Here is a 17,638-nt window from a genome sequence, read left to right as displayed (position 1 = left end):
GGAATATGCTGCTTTGTGGCAGTGTGTACTGCATTGACAAACTGGTCATACTTTTCTGGTATTGATTCGCTCTTTCTTACAATGTCATTGAGGTTGTTGGTGGAGCTTTCCATTCCACCTTCATAAAATTAAAGTGGTGCTGGAATGGTACTGAATTCGGTGATATACCTTTCCAGATCTGGTGGGCGAGTGCTGTGAATGTGGAATCAGACCCAAACTAAGTTTGTTACACAAACCAGCTATGTTGTTACTGACAAATGCTAGATCAGGGTTGTAGTCCTGTTTCCACTGGCTGCTGTTGAAGGAACTGGGGTCATGAACTAGCTAAAGGAGTATGCATCTGCCCATGATTCAACTAGTTCACCATTTTCAACAGTTATGATGTAGCCCCATTTGATGCTGTAACTGTTAACCTGGAACATGACAAAACACTATGTGGGGTAGTGAACTTGAATTGTTTGCATAGTGGTTTGTAGACAGACGTGATGGAAATGCCACCAATGTCCACAGTCAGGACTTCAATGTCATTATTATTAGTCATAGATGCTGTGCTAATAAGATCAGGATTGACAAAAATGGTGCTGCCATATTGATTGTATGGTCCTATCCGGGGACAGTTGTTGTTAATTCCCCCGGGTGTCTCCTGGAGGAATAACACCTGGCAGTTGTAGTCAGTGCACATTTTGGCTCTAAGGTCTTATTTGGCACCCAAGAACCCTTACACACTTGCTGATACTATTATCAGTGCCAGCCCTGATGAGCACTGTGAATGACACTGACGACTGTGTCAATCTTCAGGAACAGTCGGTTGGTTATGCTGACATTGACATATTCTTTGGTTATATTGTGTGGTAGGTTGTGGACCTTTAAGCTGGCCTCCCAACCACCATCATACAATGACAGCATAAGAGTTTTTAAATTACAGTTAAGAAAATGTACTACTGTCCTAAATCTGCAAAATTTAGTTATGCATGGCCCCCAAGACAATGAAATATCACTTCCAAGCAAGGTGACATTTACTACACAAAAGGAAAAGAGAGCCAACTATACAACAGTACTGAGAGTCTTAGGAATAAAGCAGCATGACATGGAGATAGGAGATCTAAAGAGGGCAAGGTGGTGTGGAATTTATAAGTTGTGGCGGTTCAATGACAAGACAGAACACAGCTTTTAGCAAGCAAGCAGGCTGGTCTCTGCTAACAGGCTTCTCCCTGTCAGCTTTCCACCTTCCCCTTTATTCTCTCTCTCCCCCCGCGCATTACATTCTCCAACAGATAAAAGGAATACACTGGCTTTGTTTAACATTCTTATTTACCAATTTCTATCTACCGCATTCTTTGCTCTCGGGCCTTGAGCCCAGTCCTGAGAGGCTTCCCACGGTTCATGTCATCTTGGCGAGATTCCAAGGTTGATGCCCTTGGATGGAGCAGTGTGTGCACTGCTCCTACACAACGCTCCGGGTGTGCCCTGAATGTTGCCAAGCGCATAAACCTTTATGAATCCTACATCCCCTCCTTTTTTGTTTATTTGTGCTTGGCCATCTCATGGTAGCCATCAATTTGCATTTGCAAGCCAATTAACTCCCGGACAGACAAGGTCATAACTCGTGGAGCCTGCCAGGGCGGTTCTCGACAAAGCCTTAACAAAAAGGAAATACATTGCACACAACAACAGCAAAAAATAAGCTTAAGAAGGTAAAGTGTGATAGGCCGGGCCCCAATTAGCCATGCTAGAGTACCGGGAAGAGAGGTTCGAGTAAGCGGCGAGCATCATCTCATTCCCAATTTCCTCAGGGTGATGACATACTGGAATAAGGCACGTACCTAACAATTCTTCAGCTGCTACAAAATCAAATAAACAAAAGTGGGTAACATTTGCTATTGAAGCCAATCTTTCCCATAGGTTATATGTCATTCGGGCCCGTAACGGAGGAAGCGCTCCCGAATCAACCCCTCCAGGAAATAGCAGGCACAAAAGGCATACAATCAGTACAGAATTAGCAGTAATTTGGGCGAGAATTGCCACAAACAAAGTCTCAAGAGTCTCTGGCTGTTGGTTTGCTGCCAGTCTTCGTTGAGCCGCGGCGACCAATGCTTTTACTGCTCCCCATGTCACGGGCTGGCTTGGGATGCTACGTCTCCTCTGTCTTCGTCCCGCCGTTGTCGACCTGGGAGGCACCGCGTTCTCCTCCAAGGTCAGCTGAAACTCCGGTATGGGGTTCGACAGCCCCTGGTGCCACGCCTTGCTGTTTCAGTGCCGGTCGCACACACCGGGCTGGAACCCACAACGGTCCTGCAGGGAGAAACACAGCAGCATATCCCCGACCCCAAGTGATTAAAGGCACTGGGCCCAACCATTGCGGATCGGGCAGCTGACGGTAATAGACACGCGGTCTTTCCAGTACCTCGGACTTGTGAAAATGCCGATCCGCGGGGGTCTGCTGATCTGCGTTCAGCATTAAATTATTTAAAGTAAACAAAAGGATATGCAGTTGTTGCTGAATGTCTCCTAAGATTCGGAGACGCAGCTGCCCTTGTTTTAATTGTTTGTCAAGCAAGGTTTTTAGCGTGCGATTTGCACGTTCAACAATAGCTTGGCCTGTGGAATTATAAGGGATCCCGTGTTTGAGACGGACGTCCCATTGGGCACAAAAGGTGGAGAGGCCTGTGGAGCAATAGGCTGGGGCATTATCCGTTTTTATCTGGCTCGGGCGACCCATAACAGCAAAACAGGCTAGCAAATGGTGAATAACTTTGAGAGTGGCTTCCCCACGCTGTGGGGTCGCCCAAAGGAATCCCAAATAGGTATCAATGAAAACATGTAAAAACGAATAGGGGCAGAATTGTGGCACGTGAGTGACATCCATTTGCCACAGCTGATTCGCTGCGGTACCTCTGGGGTTAACGACATAAGAAAAGGTAGGGGCAGCAGCAGCACGGTGGGGGCAGGAACAAACAATAGAACATGCATGATCAGCAGGAATGTGAAACTGTCGGGCCAAAACAGAGGCAGACTGATGAAAAAAGGAATGGCTTTCAATGGGGTCAGAAAAAAGGGAATTTACCTGACCACGTAACACGCAATTGGCGCGTGCATTGCCTTCAATGAGTAGCCCAGGCAGAGGGGGTATGACTGCGAATATGAGCAACAAAATAAGGGAAATTATGAGTGGTGAGGAGATACTGTAAGGACAAAAACAGGCGAAGGAGGTCCGCATCGACCTGAGGGGTAATGAGGGCAAGGGGTAAATGATCAATTACCTGATAAACATAATGCATGTCCACAATCAAATTAAAGGGACAATCAGCAAAAAATTGAAAGGCCAAAATAACAGCAGCTAGTTCCAAGGACTAGTGAAGCTCTCCAAGCGCTGTGCATGCAAATATTGTTGTACAAGTGAATGAAGCGCTTTCAGCTTTTCTAGAGGGAGGGGCCACTGGTCAATCCATACAGGCTCTAAGGATTGCCATACCAATGGTAATGCGGATGGCAAGGTGGGTGAGGGAGGATTTTGGGCCATTATATATTAATATCGAGGGTGGTGTCCAGCTTTGTAAGTAAATCACGGCCCCAAATATTGAGGTGGACGGGGAGTACAAAAGGGCGGATCGTAGCAAGGGCACAGCCTCCTGGTTTAGAGACCGTGACCCAAGACAAACTTTGGCGCCCGGGTTTGCTACCCCCGATCCCCCACAACTCTTTAGAAGGAACTGTTGGCCAACCGAGTGGCCACTCTGGATCACGAATCACCGTAACGTCAGCTCCAGTGTCCACCAACCCTGTAAAAGGAACATTATTTAAGAGAAGTGTCAACTGAGGTTTTGAGGGGCGGACCGACATTGTCAGAGCAACAAGTGGAGAGGACGTGTTGTGAGACGGCGACTGAGCCAGCGTCGATCCAAAGCCGCCTCCGCCCCGGGTTCGATCCTCTGCGGCTGGCACCTGATAGGGGACTAAAATCAATTGTGCAATTGACCGTCCACGCGGGAGCGACTGCGGAAGATGGGTCCATACCTGAACCTTAATAACACCGGTGTAATCGGCGTCAATGACTCCTGGGATGACCAAAAAACCCTGTTTCCCAGCGTGTGAGCGAGGGAGAACGAGACCCACAAAGCCGTCAGGGAGAGGTCCCGTCACCTGTGTAGGTATGGCGCAGACCTCCCCCAGCAACTGAAAATCAGCGTCCTCCTGCATAATCAAATCAAGCCCTGCACTTCCGGCAGTTGCCGCCCTCATGGAGTCTATGGATTGTAAGGCAGAGGAACAGTTGTCTGAGTGGGAAACACCCCCGTTTGGCCCTTGGTTCAGGGGGGGACCCGTCGTGTGGTTTCCTGACCCGCTACAACACTGATTAGCCCAGTGATAGCCCTTCCGACACTTGGGGCACTTCTTTGAGGGGCGGGCAGGCGCCGTCGATGAGCGACACTCCCACTGAAAGTGACCCTCCTTACCACAGCGGTAACAACGCTTCCCCTCCTTCCTGCTTTTCCGCAGGGCGGCGGCCAGAACTCCAGCTTTATGTGCTTGGGTTCCGATGTTTTGGCACGCCCGCAGCATGTCCAACAGCTCTAGAATTCCAGAGGCTTGTGCAGCCTGGAGAGCATGGCAGTAATCCTCGTTCGCATTTTCAACCGCCATTTTTAACAGGATCTCCTGAGCTGCCGCAGGGTTATCCACCTGTCGGAGGATAGCCTCCTGCAATCTGTCGGTAAAATCCATAAAGGACTCTGATGCACCCTGACGGATACTGGCAAAGCTTTTGGTAGGCTTGCCTGAATCCGGGACCTTCCGGAAAGCATGCTGGGCGCAGGTGGAAATAATGGGGAAGACGGCCTGAGGGAGTTGAGACTGCAGCTGAACAGTAGCAAACTGGCCCTCCCCTGCCAAGTGCTCATAAATGATACCTTGCTCTCTATATACCTGGGCTTGGCGTTCCGCCATCTGCCGATATTCACTAAGCCAAATAACATACTGACTGGGCGTCAGCATCATGTGCAACAGCGCCTTCCAGTCTTCAGGGACCAGGGTGTACCCAGTACCTAGCCCTTCAATGAGACCACGCACATACGTGCTAGTGAGGCCGAACTCGCGAATCATTTTCTTTACCTCTCTGATCACCGAGTAAGGCAAACTGACCCAGTTTGCAACCTGGTTGCCCTGGCCATCATCCTGCCAGGTCACCGGACAAACTGAGACCAGATCAGCCAGCTCCTCTGCTGTAATATCTGAGCGAGTCCTCGCTGCGTGAACCATTTGTTGCACCAGCGAAAGCCCTTGAGGAAACGCGGAGGACCCCCGTGGGGGCCCCGGAGCATGGGGCCCCACATCACACACCGGCTCCGGTGGGGAAGGCCAGGGAGGCGGTGGTAATAGAGGCACTGGGGGCGAAGCAGGGGGAGGGATGGTTGCAGGAGCGGACGGGGGTGGCAGGATTGGCAGCCCCTCTGTTGGCACGGGAGAGGGTCTTTCCGAGGCGACACACTGTGTCGCATCGCTAGGAAGGGGGATGGCTGCAGGAGTGGACGGGAGTGGTGAGAGCACCAGCCCCGCGAGGGAGGGCCTGTCCGAGGCGACACGCTGTATCGCGTCGCAGCAGAGGTGCCAGGCATGTAAAGCCTGCACGGACGCCCGAGGCTCTTTGTGCAATGTCTGACCCAACCGCTCCCAGTCCGCTAGCTTAAGGGTTCTGGCTTCAGGGTACCACGGGCATTGGGCACTCACCTCCTGTAGTAGGAGAGTGAGTTCTCGAGTGGGGCAGTCATGCTGAGCCTTACGCAGCAAATACTGTAGCTCATTGCGGTGTTGCACTTGCAAAGCAGAGAGGGAGCTTCCCATACTTACCACAATGAAAAATACTCACCGGGATCCGCGAAGCGGATGAGTGACGCGTCTGAAACCCTTGCCGGGCGAGGTGAGTGCTGAGGGCCCCACGTTTGGGCGCCAGTTGTGGCGGTTCAATGACAAGACAGAACACAGCTTTTAGCAAGCAAGCAGGCTGGTCTCTGCTAACGGGCTTCTCCCTGTCAGCTTTCCACCTTCCCCTTTATTCTCTCTCTCCCCCCGCGCATTACATTCTCCAACAGATAAAAGGAATACACTGGCTTTGTTTAACATTCTTATTTACCAATTTCTATCTACCGCATTCCTTGCTCTCGGGCCTTGAGCCCAGTCCTGAGAGGCTTCCCACGGTTCATGTCATCTTGGCGAGATTCCAAGGTTGATGCCCTTGGATGGAGCAGTGTGTGCACTGCTCCTACACAACACTCCGGGTGTGCCCTGAATGTTGCCAAGCGCATAAACCTTTATGAATCCTACAATAAGTGTGTGTACACAAGCTTAGCTGTCTTCTATTAAACTGTAAGCTCTTCAGGGGAAGGAGTTGTCTTTTATTCTGTATTTGTAAAACACCTAGGACAACAGGATAGCCTATCATGCCATACTGTACAATGTGTTTGCAAACTAGACAGTCATGGAGAAAGCAAGTCTCTTGGAAAGAGAGAGAGACCTAAGAGGAAGCACTAATTAGGTACCCAACCTGAAGAGAATTTTTAGTACTACTACCTGGGTCAGATTACCTTCTTAGTTTAGTTGCCTTCTTTTCTCTTTCCCTCTGAATGTTGGAGCCATACGTAAGTGGTCTGTGCCTACCTCCACCAGCTGTCAGGTATCCAATGTATAAATACTTTTTTCAGAAATCAGACCATGTGTAAGACCAATGCAAAGTGTCGTTTGAGTAGAGAGCACAAGTTCACCTTTGAGAGAAAAAAGCTTGTCCTGGCTAAATTTCAACTCTATTCTGCTCACCCAGATTCCACGCTGCAATTACAGTTGGCTATAGTATGATTAAGTTGTTTCTCTAAACTATTGTGCAATGATGCTATGCACTGTAACAGTTTCTGAATTTCGCAGGGTGGTTGCATTTCAATTGTCAATTAAGTGATAGAGGTATCAGTCATGTACTAATTACACTTGTAAAGTGCTTTGGGATCTTTTGAAATCTGTGTTTTGTATAAACTGCAGGACAGTGTATTACTATTTCCAAAATCAAGGTAATGCCTGGTGATTAATGGCTACTATTATACCAACACCACCACAAAAAGCCATCCTGCTTTCTGGGCTCAGTTAACTAGCAGAGAGAATAAATTACCTCTGACCCCTAATGAGAATGAAGACACCAAGTCAGGGTTAAGATCAGTAGGGAAAGGGGGGGGAAGGGGAAGAGACAGAATATTCAAACTGCTTTTAACTACATAGAAACTATATTTAGAAATCTATTACTTTTTAGAATTTATAGGTTTTAATACACCGCAAATATTTCACTGAATGCATGAATAATGCACAACTGACATGTACACCTTGATCAAGGTTTAAAAATACTTTTCAATATATTGAATCTACTCCAGTTCTACTACATGAAATAATTCATTCATTCATTCTCTTTATCATCCTGACAACAACAGTAAAATTTACAGTTTTTCCTTATTTACACAACTTTTACTAGCCATACTAGAGACTTGTCAGGCTTTGCCAAATAAAACCGGTGAAAGTGACAAGTCTTTCCAAATCTGAAAATACCAGAGTTTAAAAGATCGGTTACACATCTGTTAGGCTGTTGCATTCCACAGAAAAGAGAGTCTCAACTGTTGCAGGTATGAGCCTGTCAGATTGAGAGCATTTCTGGTAATTTGTGGACACTGAACTAAATTCAGCCCAATATTGTATGGTTTCCATTAACAAACATATCCATCTGTCACTGAAGTCAATGAAAAGACTGCCACTGACTTTAAGGTTGTATAGTCAATGTTAGGGTGTATAATCAGTGCCTAAATCCATAATACTCTTCCACTCTTTAATAAATTGCCACACACCTCCAGCACATACAGTGACAATACACATCATATGCCTGACAACCATGCTATAGTGGAAAACCTTAACTCCTACCTCACTCTTCCCCATAGGAAAACACCACATACAGACGTGTTATATCCAGCATGTTGAAGTCTAACACGTACATTGAATTGCATGATGTGTTGTATTCTTGTGGTTACATACGCAGTCAGAGTTACAGCCTTATGCTACAGTGTGATCATGAGGAATGTGATGTGTGTACTGAATTGCTGTATACATTGGAGGTGTATGGGAATTCCCTATAAACGGAGAGAAACTGTCAGTGGAAAGGTTTCAGAGGAGCAGCCGTGTTTGTCTGTATTCGCAAAAAGAAAAGGAGTACTTGTGGCACCTTAGAGACTAACAAATTTATTTGAGCATAAGCTTTCGTGAGCTACAGCTCACTTCATGGATGCAACCGATGAAGTGAGCTGTAGCTGACGAAAGCTTATGCTCAAATAAATTTGTTAGTCTCTAAGGTGCCACAAGTACTCCTTTTCTTTTTGTCAGTGGAAAGCAAGGAGTGGAGGATAATGAGCATTAAAGAAGGGTATTTTAAGAGGACATTCCTTTACTTTTAAAGGGAACACCCCCTCACAAAAACCCTTAAGCAACCTTAACTGGTTTGTAACAAAGTGTTTTTTGGGGGATAGGAAGAGACCTTGCATACTGAGATAAATCCACCCCCTTTTAGTGCTAACCAGGCCTTCCCTTTTTAGGAACCATCAGAAAATATTGAGGTCTATTGCATATCTTTTATATCTCCATATTTTGAAGATGGCAAAATATAAGGAATATCAACTACAGTTGCTGAGTATCCCAAACAATGATTGTTGCCTGTCACAGGGTAGTTGGTCCCTGTCAGCAGACTGGGCCCCGCTCCCCTCTGTCAGAGCAAGTGGGCCCAACTGAACCACTTAAAGAGGGCAGGGCTACAAATGCCTGTCATGGGCAGGAAGAGGAGTGATTGGGGCAGGCTGTGTATGGGGCGAGGCACTAACTCTAATGATGGGCCCGATATGGGGGAAGAGTGAGCTGGATTTTTGATGCCCAGTGAAAGGTAGGGGTGTGTGTGTAAACAAAGGCAGAGTGAATATGAATAAGACTGCTTAGATATACTTTTACTCCACCCCCCTGCCCCCAACTTTAGTGGTTAACAGTGGTTTCATGTTTGGCAGAATTCATTAGATATAGGCAGTTTCTCCTCAAGCATGATGGAAGGGCCAGTTTAATATTCAAAGTAATTTAAAAATGTTACCTAAAATTTCCCTTTGGAACATTTACATAGTATGCAGTTAACTTGTTGCATCTAATTTGGGTGTATATACTGTTGGGTCATTAGTGTAGAAATTTAAGAGTTTAACATGCTTTCTGTTCTGCTCAACAAGTTATCATTTTCAACATCTGTTGCTGGCAGTGACAACAGCCTTATTACTTGGCTAACTTGTATAGAGTAGTAAACCCCATGCAGAGGGGAAATTACAATTTTATATACTGTACATACCGTTCTAATATGAATACCAATATGATATCTAATTTTCCCTCTATAGAATAGGAAAATATAAATTCTAATATAAATTTTATTATTGGCAGGGCTGATTACGGTTGCCAGACACTTCCCATTATAAGACCCTCTTTCCAGTTGCTTATAACTTTGCCAGATTTAATTGTCTGGGCTGAAACTTTCCAGGTTTCCCCAGCCAAAACAATTCAGCCCTATACAAAAATGAGGATAGGAGAAAACACAGTTTTGTGCTTGTTAAATTATGGCAACCTTTTCTCTGAACAGTTTTTCAAGCCCCATGCTTTGGAGCAGGAACTTGAAATTTAACAAGTGGGTGGCTATTGTGTCAGGAATCACTCTCTGTTGCCATGAAAATCTTCCCACATTTGCCTAAGTTATAAGCCTTTGAAAAACTGCAGCTCACATATGCTCAGTAGAGACTTCTTCAATTTTATCAACTAAAATCTCTGAAGAGTCAGTCCTCACTGAGCATGCTTGAGCCTCTCAGATCTTACTGCTGAACAGACGACACATGCTCCAACCCCTCAGCTCCTACTGTGACCAAACTACACATTTAGCAAGCCCCACAGAGCAACTGAGCATGCTCCCTCCAGACCGGGGCTACAGAGGCAATGCCTGGCTACCCCTGTCATGGCTGCTCCAGGCCAGCGTGTGGCCACGCACTAGAATGAAGAGCAAGGAATGTCTGACAGTGACACCCCTACTGGTATGCAGGCAACAAGGAGGAGGAAGTCCTATGATTCAAATGCAGAGGGACCAGGTTCTTCCTGCAGTTCCCTGCCTCAGTCACTGCACACCTTCCAACTGTGCAACAGATGAGGGACGGGGCCTATAGACAGGGCCAGCCTTAGGGAAAATGGCACCCTGGATGAACTTGTATTCTGGCGCCTCTGGCCCCCATGGGAGGCCCCCAGCATTTCACCTGGCCGTGTGGGCCCCAAACCCTAACCCCTGTATCCTCCACCTGCACCCACATAGGAAAATTGACCTCAATGCATGGAGCGCTTGGTATTACTCCTCACTCCCCTGTTCACAGTCCCCTAAGGGGGTGCAGAGGAATGTTGGAGAGCAGTATCTGTGCATCTGCACTTGCCTCCTCCTTCCATGTTCCTGCTCCAGATGAAGCCAGGAGAAATATGGGCAACCTCCTCCCCCCCCCCACCCCCCCGCACTCTCCTGCCAGCTGGGAGCCACTTCTGACTCTACACTGGCAGCAAACACCTCTGTGCTGCTGCACGGCGCTCCACTTGACCATGGCGCCCCTGGGTAGTTGCCCAGATGGCCCACCCCTAAGGCCGGCCCTGCTTAAAGACAACAGCCTCCTTCACTACCCAGCCCCGCTTCATCCCCAGAGCAGGTCCTCCTATTCACTGAATGAGGCAGGAGTTTTGTGGAAAAATATTATGTGATCATGTAATTAAAGACTGTGTGACAGTGCATATGCACAGGACGAAAATAATTAAGGTTGCACAAACCATCTTAATTCTGGCATTTCCTAACTTTTGAGTACTTGGCTTTGCAACCTTAATAATCATCTTTTAATGAAGTTTGTTTTGTGTGAAATATTAGGTAGATTCAGAACCACTGCAATTGAGCAGATGAACTGCTAATTTTTATCTAATTAGTGATAGGCAGATGGATAATTTGGAAACATATGCTTGTTTTTAATAGTATAGTGCCCATACACAGTTGTAATAAAAGTCCTAGAATAACCTAGAGCTTTATTTAGATATCAAAACAAGCTTGGAAAGGAATAAACAGAACGGTAATATTTAATGAATTTTGTATATGTTGTTGCTAATTTATAAACATCTATGCCCACATTTTCTGAGTTTTCCATGCACAACTGGTGCCTACGTTGTGCACACAACTGTGTTACCTGCATGCACCTATTAAATGCATCACTGTACATGCAAAATTCTGAAAATGTAGGATGCATAGAGACCATTAAGACCCCAATCCTGCAGATAACTTTACGCGTGAGTTGTCTCACTGAAGTAAACAGGAATACTCATCTTCAGAATGCTAGATCAGGGGTAGGTGAATGGCTAGGGAAATTAATATGCAAATATGCCACCTTACACATTTTACAATAAAAACTACACAGTGCTTATGAAAGACTGACTGTAGAAGAGCAAAAAGTGAATGACCTAGCACAACTTTGCAGCTATTTGTATTTTTGCAAACTTACATTTAAAAAAAACAAACAACTCCATAGCAGGCATTTACCAACATAGATTTTTATTTGATTTCAAAATAATGGGATTAATTTTATTTATATTTATAATAATCCAGTAATTATCTAAAGCAAATGTACATTTGTCAGAATTTTTAGTAGGTGCCATTTTTGACTTTTGAAAATATATGACAGGGTGCAAGAAGGAAATATAAAATTGGGTTAGCCAAATATAGTACTGGAGCTTTATAAGAGAGACATATATACTATGTTATTTTAACTAAGTCTACCAGTTAAACATGCTGTAACAGCTTTCCACTGATTTACACACCCCCATAAACATAAATCTGTAACACTAATCCCAAGAGAAATCCATCACTGATTATCAGGCCCAAGCTAATAGTTAAAAATAAATAGCAAGAAAATGAAAAAAAAGTTCTGTTTCTTCATTGTAAGGACCTTCCCTTTTTCCATGAAGGCTTTATCTTTATTAAAAGTTAATGAAAGCTGGTTTGTCACCCTATGTTATTACTATTGAAGATTCAACTTAGTTTGCACAATTTAGAGCCATAATGTCAGTTGTTTTATATGCAAATCATTGGGTACGTAGTTTAAAAAAAAATACTTAACTGGATTTTGTGAATATGCTATTATGGTTCTTAAACAGTTGGTGTATTTTTTTTTTATTTGACCAAATAAAGAACCGTTCTCCCGGCCTGTTTTTTTTTAAGAATTGATGCACAATCCTAGAGTTTGCTGAGACCTAGACAACCAAAGGCAGAAAGGTCAGTGTGGGTTCATGACTTGTGACCTTTGATTAAACCCATATACTTCTCAAATGAGCTATAAGGAGGTTCCAAAAAATTGTTTGGTTTCTAGTAGTGTCCATTGCCAAAACAACAGCTCACAAGTTCTCCTCCTCACGTAAAAACTGGAACACAGCTGAGAAGTCTTTCAGGGCATAGCCCTTTGCACACATGATCCTGTATATCTGATGTGCTAGAGATCCCAGAGGAACAGGTGTTTTCGTGTTGGTAGCAGTAATCTGTGCCAAGCCAAGATCCTGAAAGCAGAAAAAACATTGGGAGAAACAACAAGGAATTAAGTAGCCATATGAGTATTACCAGCTATTTGGCTTCCTTGTAAAGAGAAGCCACTGCCAACAAACGAAATACTGCAGCCTTAAAATTCCAGCCCTGGAAGAAGGCAGGTATTGCCTTCATTTTTTTTGTATTGCTACGGGAGCTGCACCAGAAAGTCCAAAACAGCCTTTGATTAATTTCAAACAAAAACTGATTTTTTTTTCCAGTTTTTCCTCAAATGAAATGAATTCAGGAAAAAAAAATCCATTTGAAGCACCTGAAATGGGGGGGAAAAACCAACAACCCAAAACAACCTTCTTCATTTTTGGGGGTCTCGTTCACCTTTAAAAATATATTGTTAAATTTCTAAATGAAATACCATTTAGAGAAAAACGTCAAAACATTTTGACATTTTCCCATTGTTTTTCTGGCTGAAACTATTAGCTAAATTTGACACAAATTCAGTGGATAGTTTGAGCACTGCAGAAAGTGCATTTTCCGGTGAATTTATGCTGAAGAACCAAATAGACCCATCAGTTTTTGGCACCACGTTGGAGCTCAGCTTTCTCTCTCAATCACTGTTTTAGAAGTAAAGAGGCAGCGTGCTGAGTGGCAGGAGCAGAGGACTCTGTCAGGATTCCTGAGCTCTGTAATTGACACTGCCACTGACCATGTGACACTTGCATAAAACCAGCTTCTCAGAGCCTCAGGTTAACCATCTTCAAGTGGGCATAATAGTATTTACTCTCCTCAAACCCTCCTAGGCTAGCCTGGTCTCTTGAGCTGCATGAGGAGTTTATACCAGGAGAAAGGCACATTCTGTTTCCATCATAGCTCTTTCATCATAAGGGACCACTTAAGATTTGCCTTGTCAGCTGGGAAAGCCCTGTCCATGGAGACCGTAGTAGGGTTCTGACAGAGTAGGTTCCTCGGCTGTCCTGACCATGCCCATTTCTCAGCTAGTATTGCTCCACTTTCCTCGGCATATTAGCCTAAAGGTATGTGTAAGCTGCAGCGGGGAGTGAGCAGACAGACTCACGCTAGCAGGGCTCACACTAGCATACTAAAAATAGCAGTTTGGATGTTGTGGCTCAGGCTGGGGCTCGTGAGTTTGTCTGCTCAAGCTGGTAGTCTCTCTCTCTTAGCTTCAGTGTAGATCATACCCATAGGCTACATCTACTTGGGGATAAAAGCCCTGTGTGGCAAGAGCCGTGACTGCAGTGGTGAGCTGACTTGGGCTCATCGGGCTTGGGCTACGGGGCTAAAAATTGCTGTGTAGATACATGGGCTCAGGCTGGAGCCCTCGACCTTGTACCCTCCACCCTCACAGGACTCCAGAAAAGCGGTTACTGTGCTGTCTGGTCAACACACTGTTGACATCATTGGCTGGTAGCGAGCAGACCACCGCCCTAGCCCCTGAAAACCAGTATGCTGCTTTCTTGTAGAGATACCTTTTTCTATGAATGGACACGAAATATAAATGGGCTCCCCAACTCTTGAGAATGTGTTTATGATCACGATTTTCCAGTGGTACACTCTAAATTCGGAGGGACCATTCACTAGCATAGGCAGAATTTCCATAGATCTTGGTATGACCATTCAACATGGATAATGAGTCCCTACTCCAAGACTGCTGAAACACAGAGCTGCTAGTTTTTGGGGGTGTACCTGACCTTTTGCTTGACATCATAAGCACATGACCCCTAAATGGACAAGGACTTCTCTGACTCCAGTGTAAGAAATAAGAGAAACAATTTTGCTCTTCTCTCCCATGATGGATGTGATTCCCTCATGTTCTATGTCAGGCTGATCTCTGAAGTAGCATCGATGCTGTTACATAACAATATACTGCTAAGCATGATCATAAACTTCAGATTGTGACATTTCCAGCATCTTTTCTGTAGCTGCTTGAAGCTCCTTGAACAAGACAACTTTGACTAATCAACATTCAATAAGATGTACTTTATATCCTCTTAAAGCAACTGCTAGCAATACTTGCACTTTTGTAAAGGGGATGAAGACCTAAGGAAAGGAGCTATATTTACCTAAAACAACCCAATCCTGGAAACCGTGTGCCAACAGGCATCCTGCAACTTTATCAAAAACATATAATCTTGGGGCGCAGTCACTTGTCTTCAGCAGTTATATTCTGAATTTCTTCAGATGACAAAGTTGTTCTGACTGGGATCCGGCTCTTCCTGACCTTTTGGGAAAGGCAGAATCAGAATATACTTTCCGGCCCCTCTCCCCCTCTTGGGAACTGACACAATGGCTTCCAGATGTCTCACTATCAGAGACTAAAGCAATTTTTGCTGGACTTGGAGAAATATCCGTCTTTTATGGGGAAGCAGTGGCCAACATTTTTAAAAGAATGTTTGTTGTTATTAAGGAAATACTTCATCTATTTTTAGTTATTTTCTAGTCTCACCTGAATCTGATTCTGCCATTCAAAGGAAAACCCAAAGACTGTCCTGACCTAGTATCAGAAACTCTTTAGTAAAAAAAAAAAAAATGGAAAGCCCTACTTCTGCCCCTACTCCGTCTGGATGAATCACCCTGACAAGGGTCAAGATTAATACGATCTAAATCTAGCTCCTCCAGGAATCCTAAAAGGAAGGCTGTTATCAACACCTTTAATGTTAATGGGAGGAGAGGACTTCTGATCTGTAATGTCTTCTCTGTATAACCCTCTGACCCTTAAAAGGAAAAGCAATAAATCTGATCTTTGAAGTGAAATCTCCAGACCACGGCTCATATTAGAGAGCTTGTCTAGACACTAGGTTACACTCCAGACTTCGAGACAGAAGAGAGGTGATTTCCAGAGAGGTGTCTTATAGAAAATTTGCTGCCAAAAACACTTGGAGCCTATAACTTTGTCTGTAGGATCCATCAGTGGTGGAATACTTTAATAAATCTTTCAACTATCACCACGTTTGACATCTCAGAAGATGAAGTTTTATGACCATCTTAGGACAACAGCTATCTTGTGGTCATTTGACTCTTTAGATAATTTTTCTATGTAGACAGTCATCTTCTCCACTTCAAGAGATGCTCTTCCTCCCTTTCTCTACAAACTCTTATTATTCATTATTGTTTTATGTGCTGTGCAGTTCACAGGAAAAATAAAAGAGCAGGTCCCTGGCCTGAAGAATTTACAATCTAATTTGAATAATGGCATGAGTGGGTGGAACAAACAAAAGGATAAATTCTCATCTAACAAATCTCTTTAAATACACTAGGGACTGGACTGTTTAGTACCTGGAAGAGGTCACCACACCACCAATTTTCACCTTTTGGGATGTTCAGTAACAGATAGCTCTAGTGCTTTAGCTAAATGCTTACTCAAGTAATTCTTCGATGCAGAGGGAACAATGTGTCCCCTGAGGATTGTTCAAGAAGTGCTAGAAAAATCTGCCGCCTCTCCGTCCCTCCTGTGTTGCAGATTCAAGATTAGATGAAGACAGTCCGATACTTCAGCTTTGCTCTTTGGGGGAGAGGAGGAGACTCAGCTGAGGGCAGCTAGCAATCTGACTATGATTTACATTATGAACACTCTTGTGCTTTAGGAAACCTTAGCTATCCCTGACACTTGGATAGGCCAGAGGTTGGCAGCCTTATCAGTGATAGAAATTAAATCCTGATTTTGAAGAATGAAGTGCTAAATTAGTTAGCTCACATCAATTTTAATGACAGCTCACACACCTTTGCACTGGTGTCTCCTTTTTTCCTGTACCCTTTTCTTCTACCTTTTTTTTTCTCTTCTATCGACTGCTTTCTATCTTTCTACTCCTTCCTGTTCGCTAGTAACTTTCCTTACACCCCTCCCCAATCTGCTACTGCTCCACCAATATGCTCTATTTTATTCACATTAGAAAAATGCCTATCATAGTACCAGGGCACCAGACCCAAAAAGTTATGGGTGGCATGGAAATTGTCCATATAGGACTCACCTTTCCACTCACTGTCCTGGTGTCCTTTATATTTTTCTTCTACTGTTTTTCACTATATGTGCAAGAAGATCAACAAAGTAAAACTGAGGTGGCTGATGGACGGCTGGCGCTCCTTCCAGGCCCCTGCCACCATGACAGGGAACAACACTGACCCCTGCCTTGAGAGTGAGGCCCCAGGTGCCCCCTTCCAGTACACACACACACCCTTCCCATAACCCCAAATACCTTCTCAAATACCACTCTTAGTATACAAACCCCTCCAGCACCCCACCAAATACCCCCCTCCTAGTACATACACACCTTAGCACCCCTAAAATATCCCCTCCTAGTACATACACACCTCTAGCACCCCTAAAATACCCCCTCCCAATACACACAGACCCCTCCAGGACCTGAAAATAACCCCTTCCAGTACACACCCCTCCAGTACCCCCAAATACCACTCCCAGTACACACACACCCTTCCCATATCCCCAAATACCTTCTCCAGCACCCTCCAAATATCTTCTTCCAGTACACACACCCCTCCAGCACCCCCAAATATCCCTTCCAGCACCCCCCAAATACCCTCTCTCAGTACACACACTCCTCCATCACCCCCCAAATTCCCCCTCCCAGTACGTACGTACGTACACACACACCCTTCCAGCACCCCCCCTCAACTGTACCCCCCTTCAGCTCCTCCCCTGCATCCTCTTTTGGGGAACCTGAAAGATAGTAACCCTAGCCCCATCAGTTTCACTTTCTAGTTCTGCTCCTGGGTCTCTTCATTCACCTGACCGTGTGGGATATTGGGGGTGGGGGTGGCACAAATAAAGGACGAGAGAAGGGAGGCAGGAGTTTTGTTTCTTCTGTATCCACTCACTTTCAGGCTCTCAGACAAGTGGGTACTCACTTCAACATATAAACTGCCCTAATCCTGCAAGCTACTCCTGCATCTGTCCAGAGCCCCCCTGAAAACAATCTTGTGATGGGGAGACAAGTGAAAAATACTAACAGGCTAATATACTACGAA

General features: G+C 45.0%; 1 protein-coding gene across 1 annotated transcript in view; it reads right to left on the bottom strand.

The window, feature by feature from the left end:
• Positions 1–12,233: 12,233 nt before the first annotated feature.
• HIBADH (3-hydroxyisobutyrate dehydrogenase) overlaps positions 12,234–17,638 on the bottom strand; it is a 130,536-nt gene continuing 125,131 nt past the window's right edge. Inside the window, exon 8 of the mRNA XM_074943322.1 lies at positions 12,234–12,654. Coding sequence (XP_074799423.1) covers positions 12,496–12,654 — 159 coding nt within the window. The 3' untranslated portion in view covers positions 12,234–12,495. The remainder of the gene's footprint in view (positions 12,655–17,638) is intronic.

This window comes from Natator depressus, chromosome 2 (assembly GCF_965152275.1).
Source record: "Natator depressus isolate rNatDep1 chromosome 2, rNatDep2.hap1, whole genome shotgun sequence".
NCBI lineage: Eukaryota > Metazoa > Chordata > Testudines > Cheloniidae > Natator > Natator depressus.
Note: the sequence above shows the minus strand (reverse complement) of the source record. Positions and strands in the feature narration are given on the sequence as shown.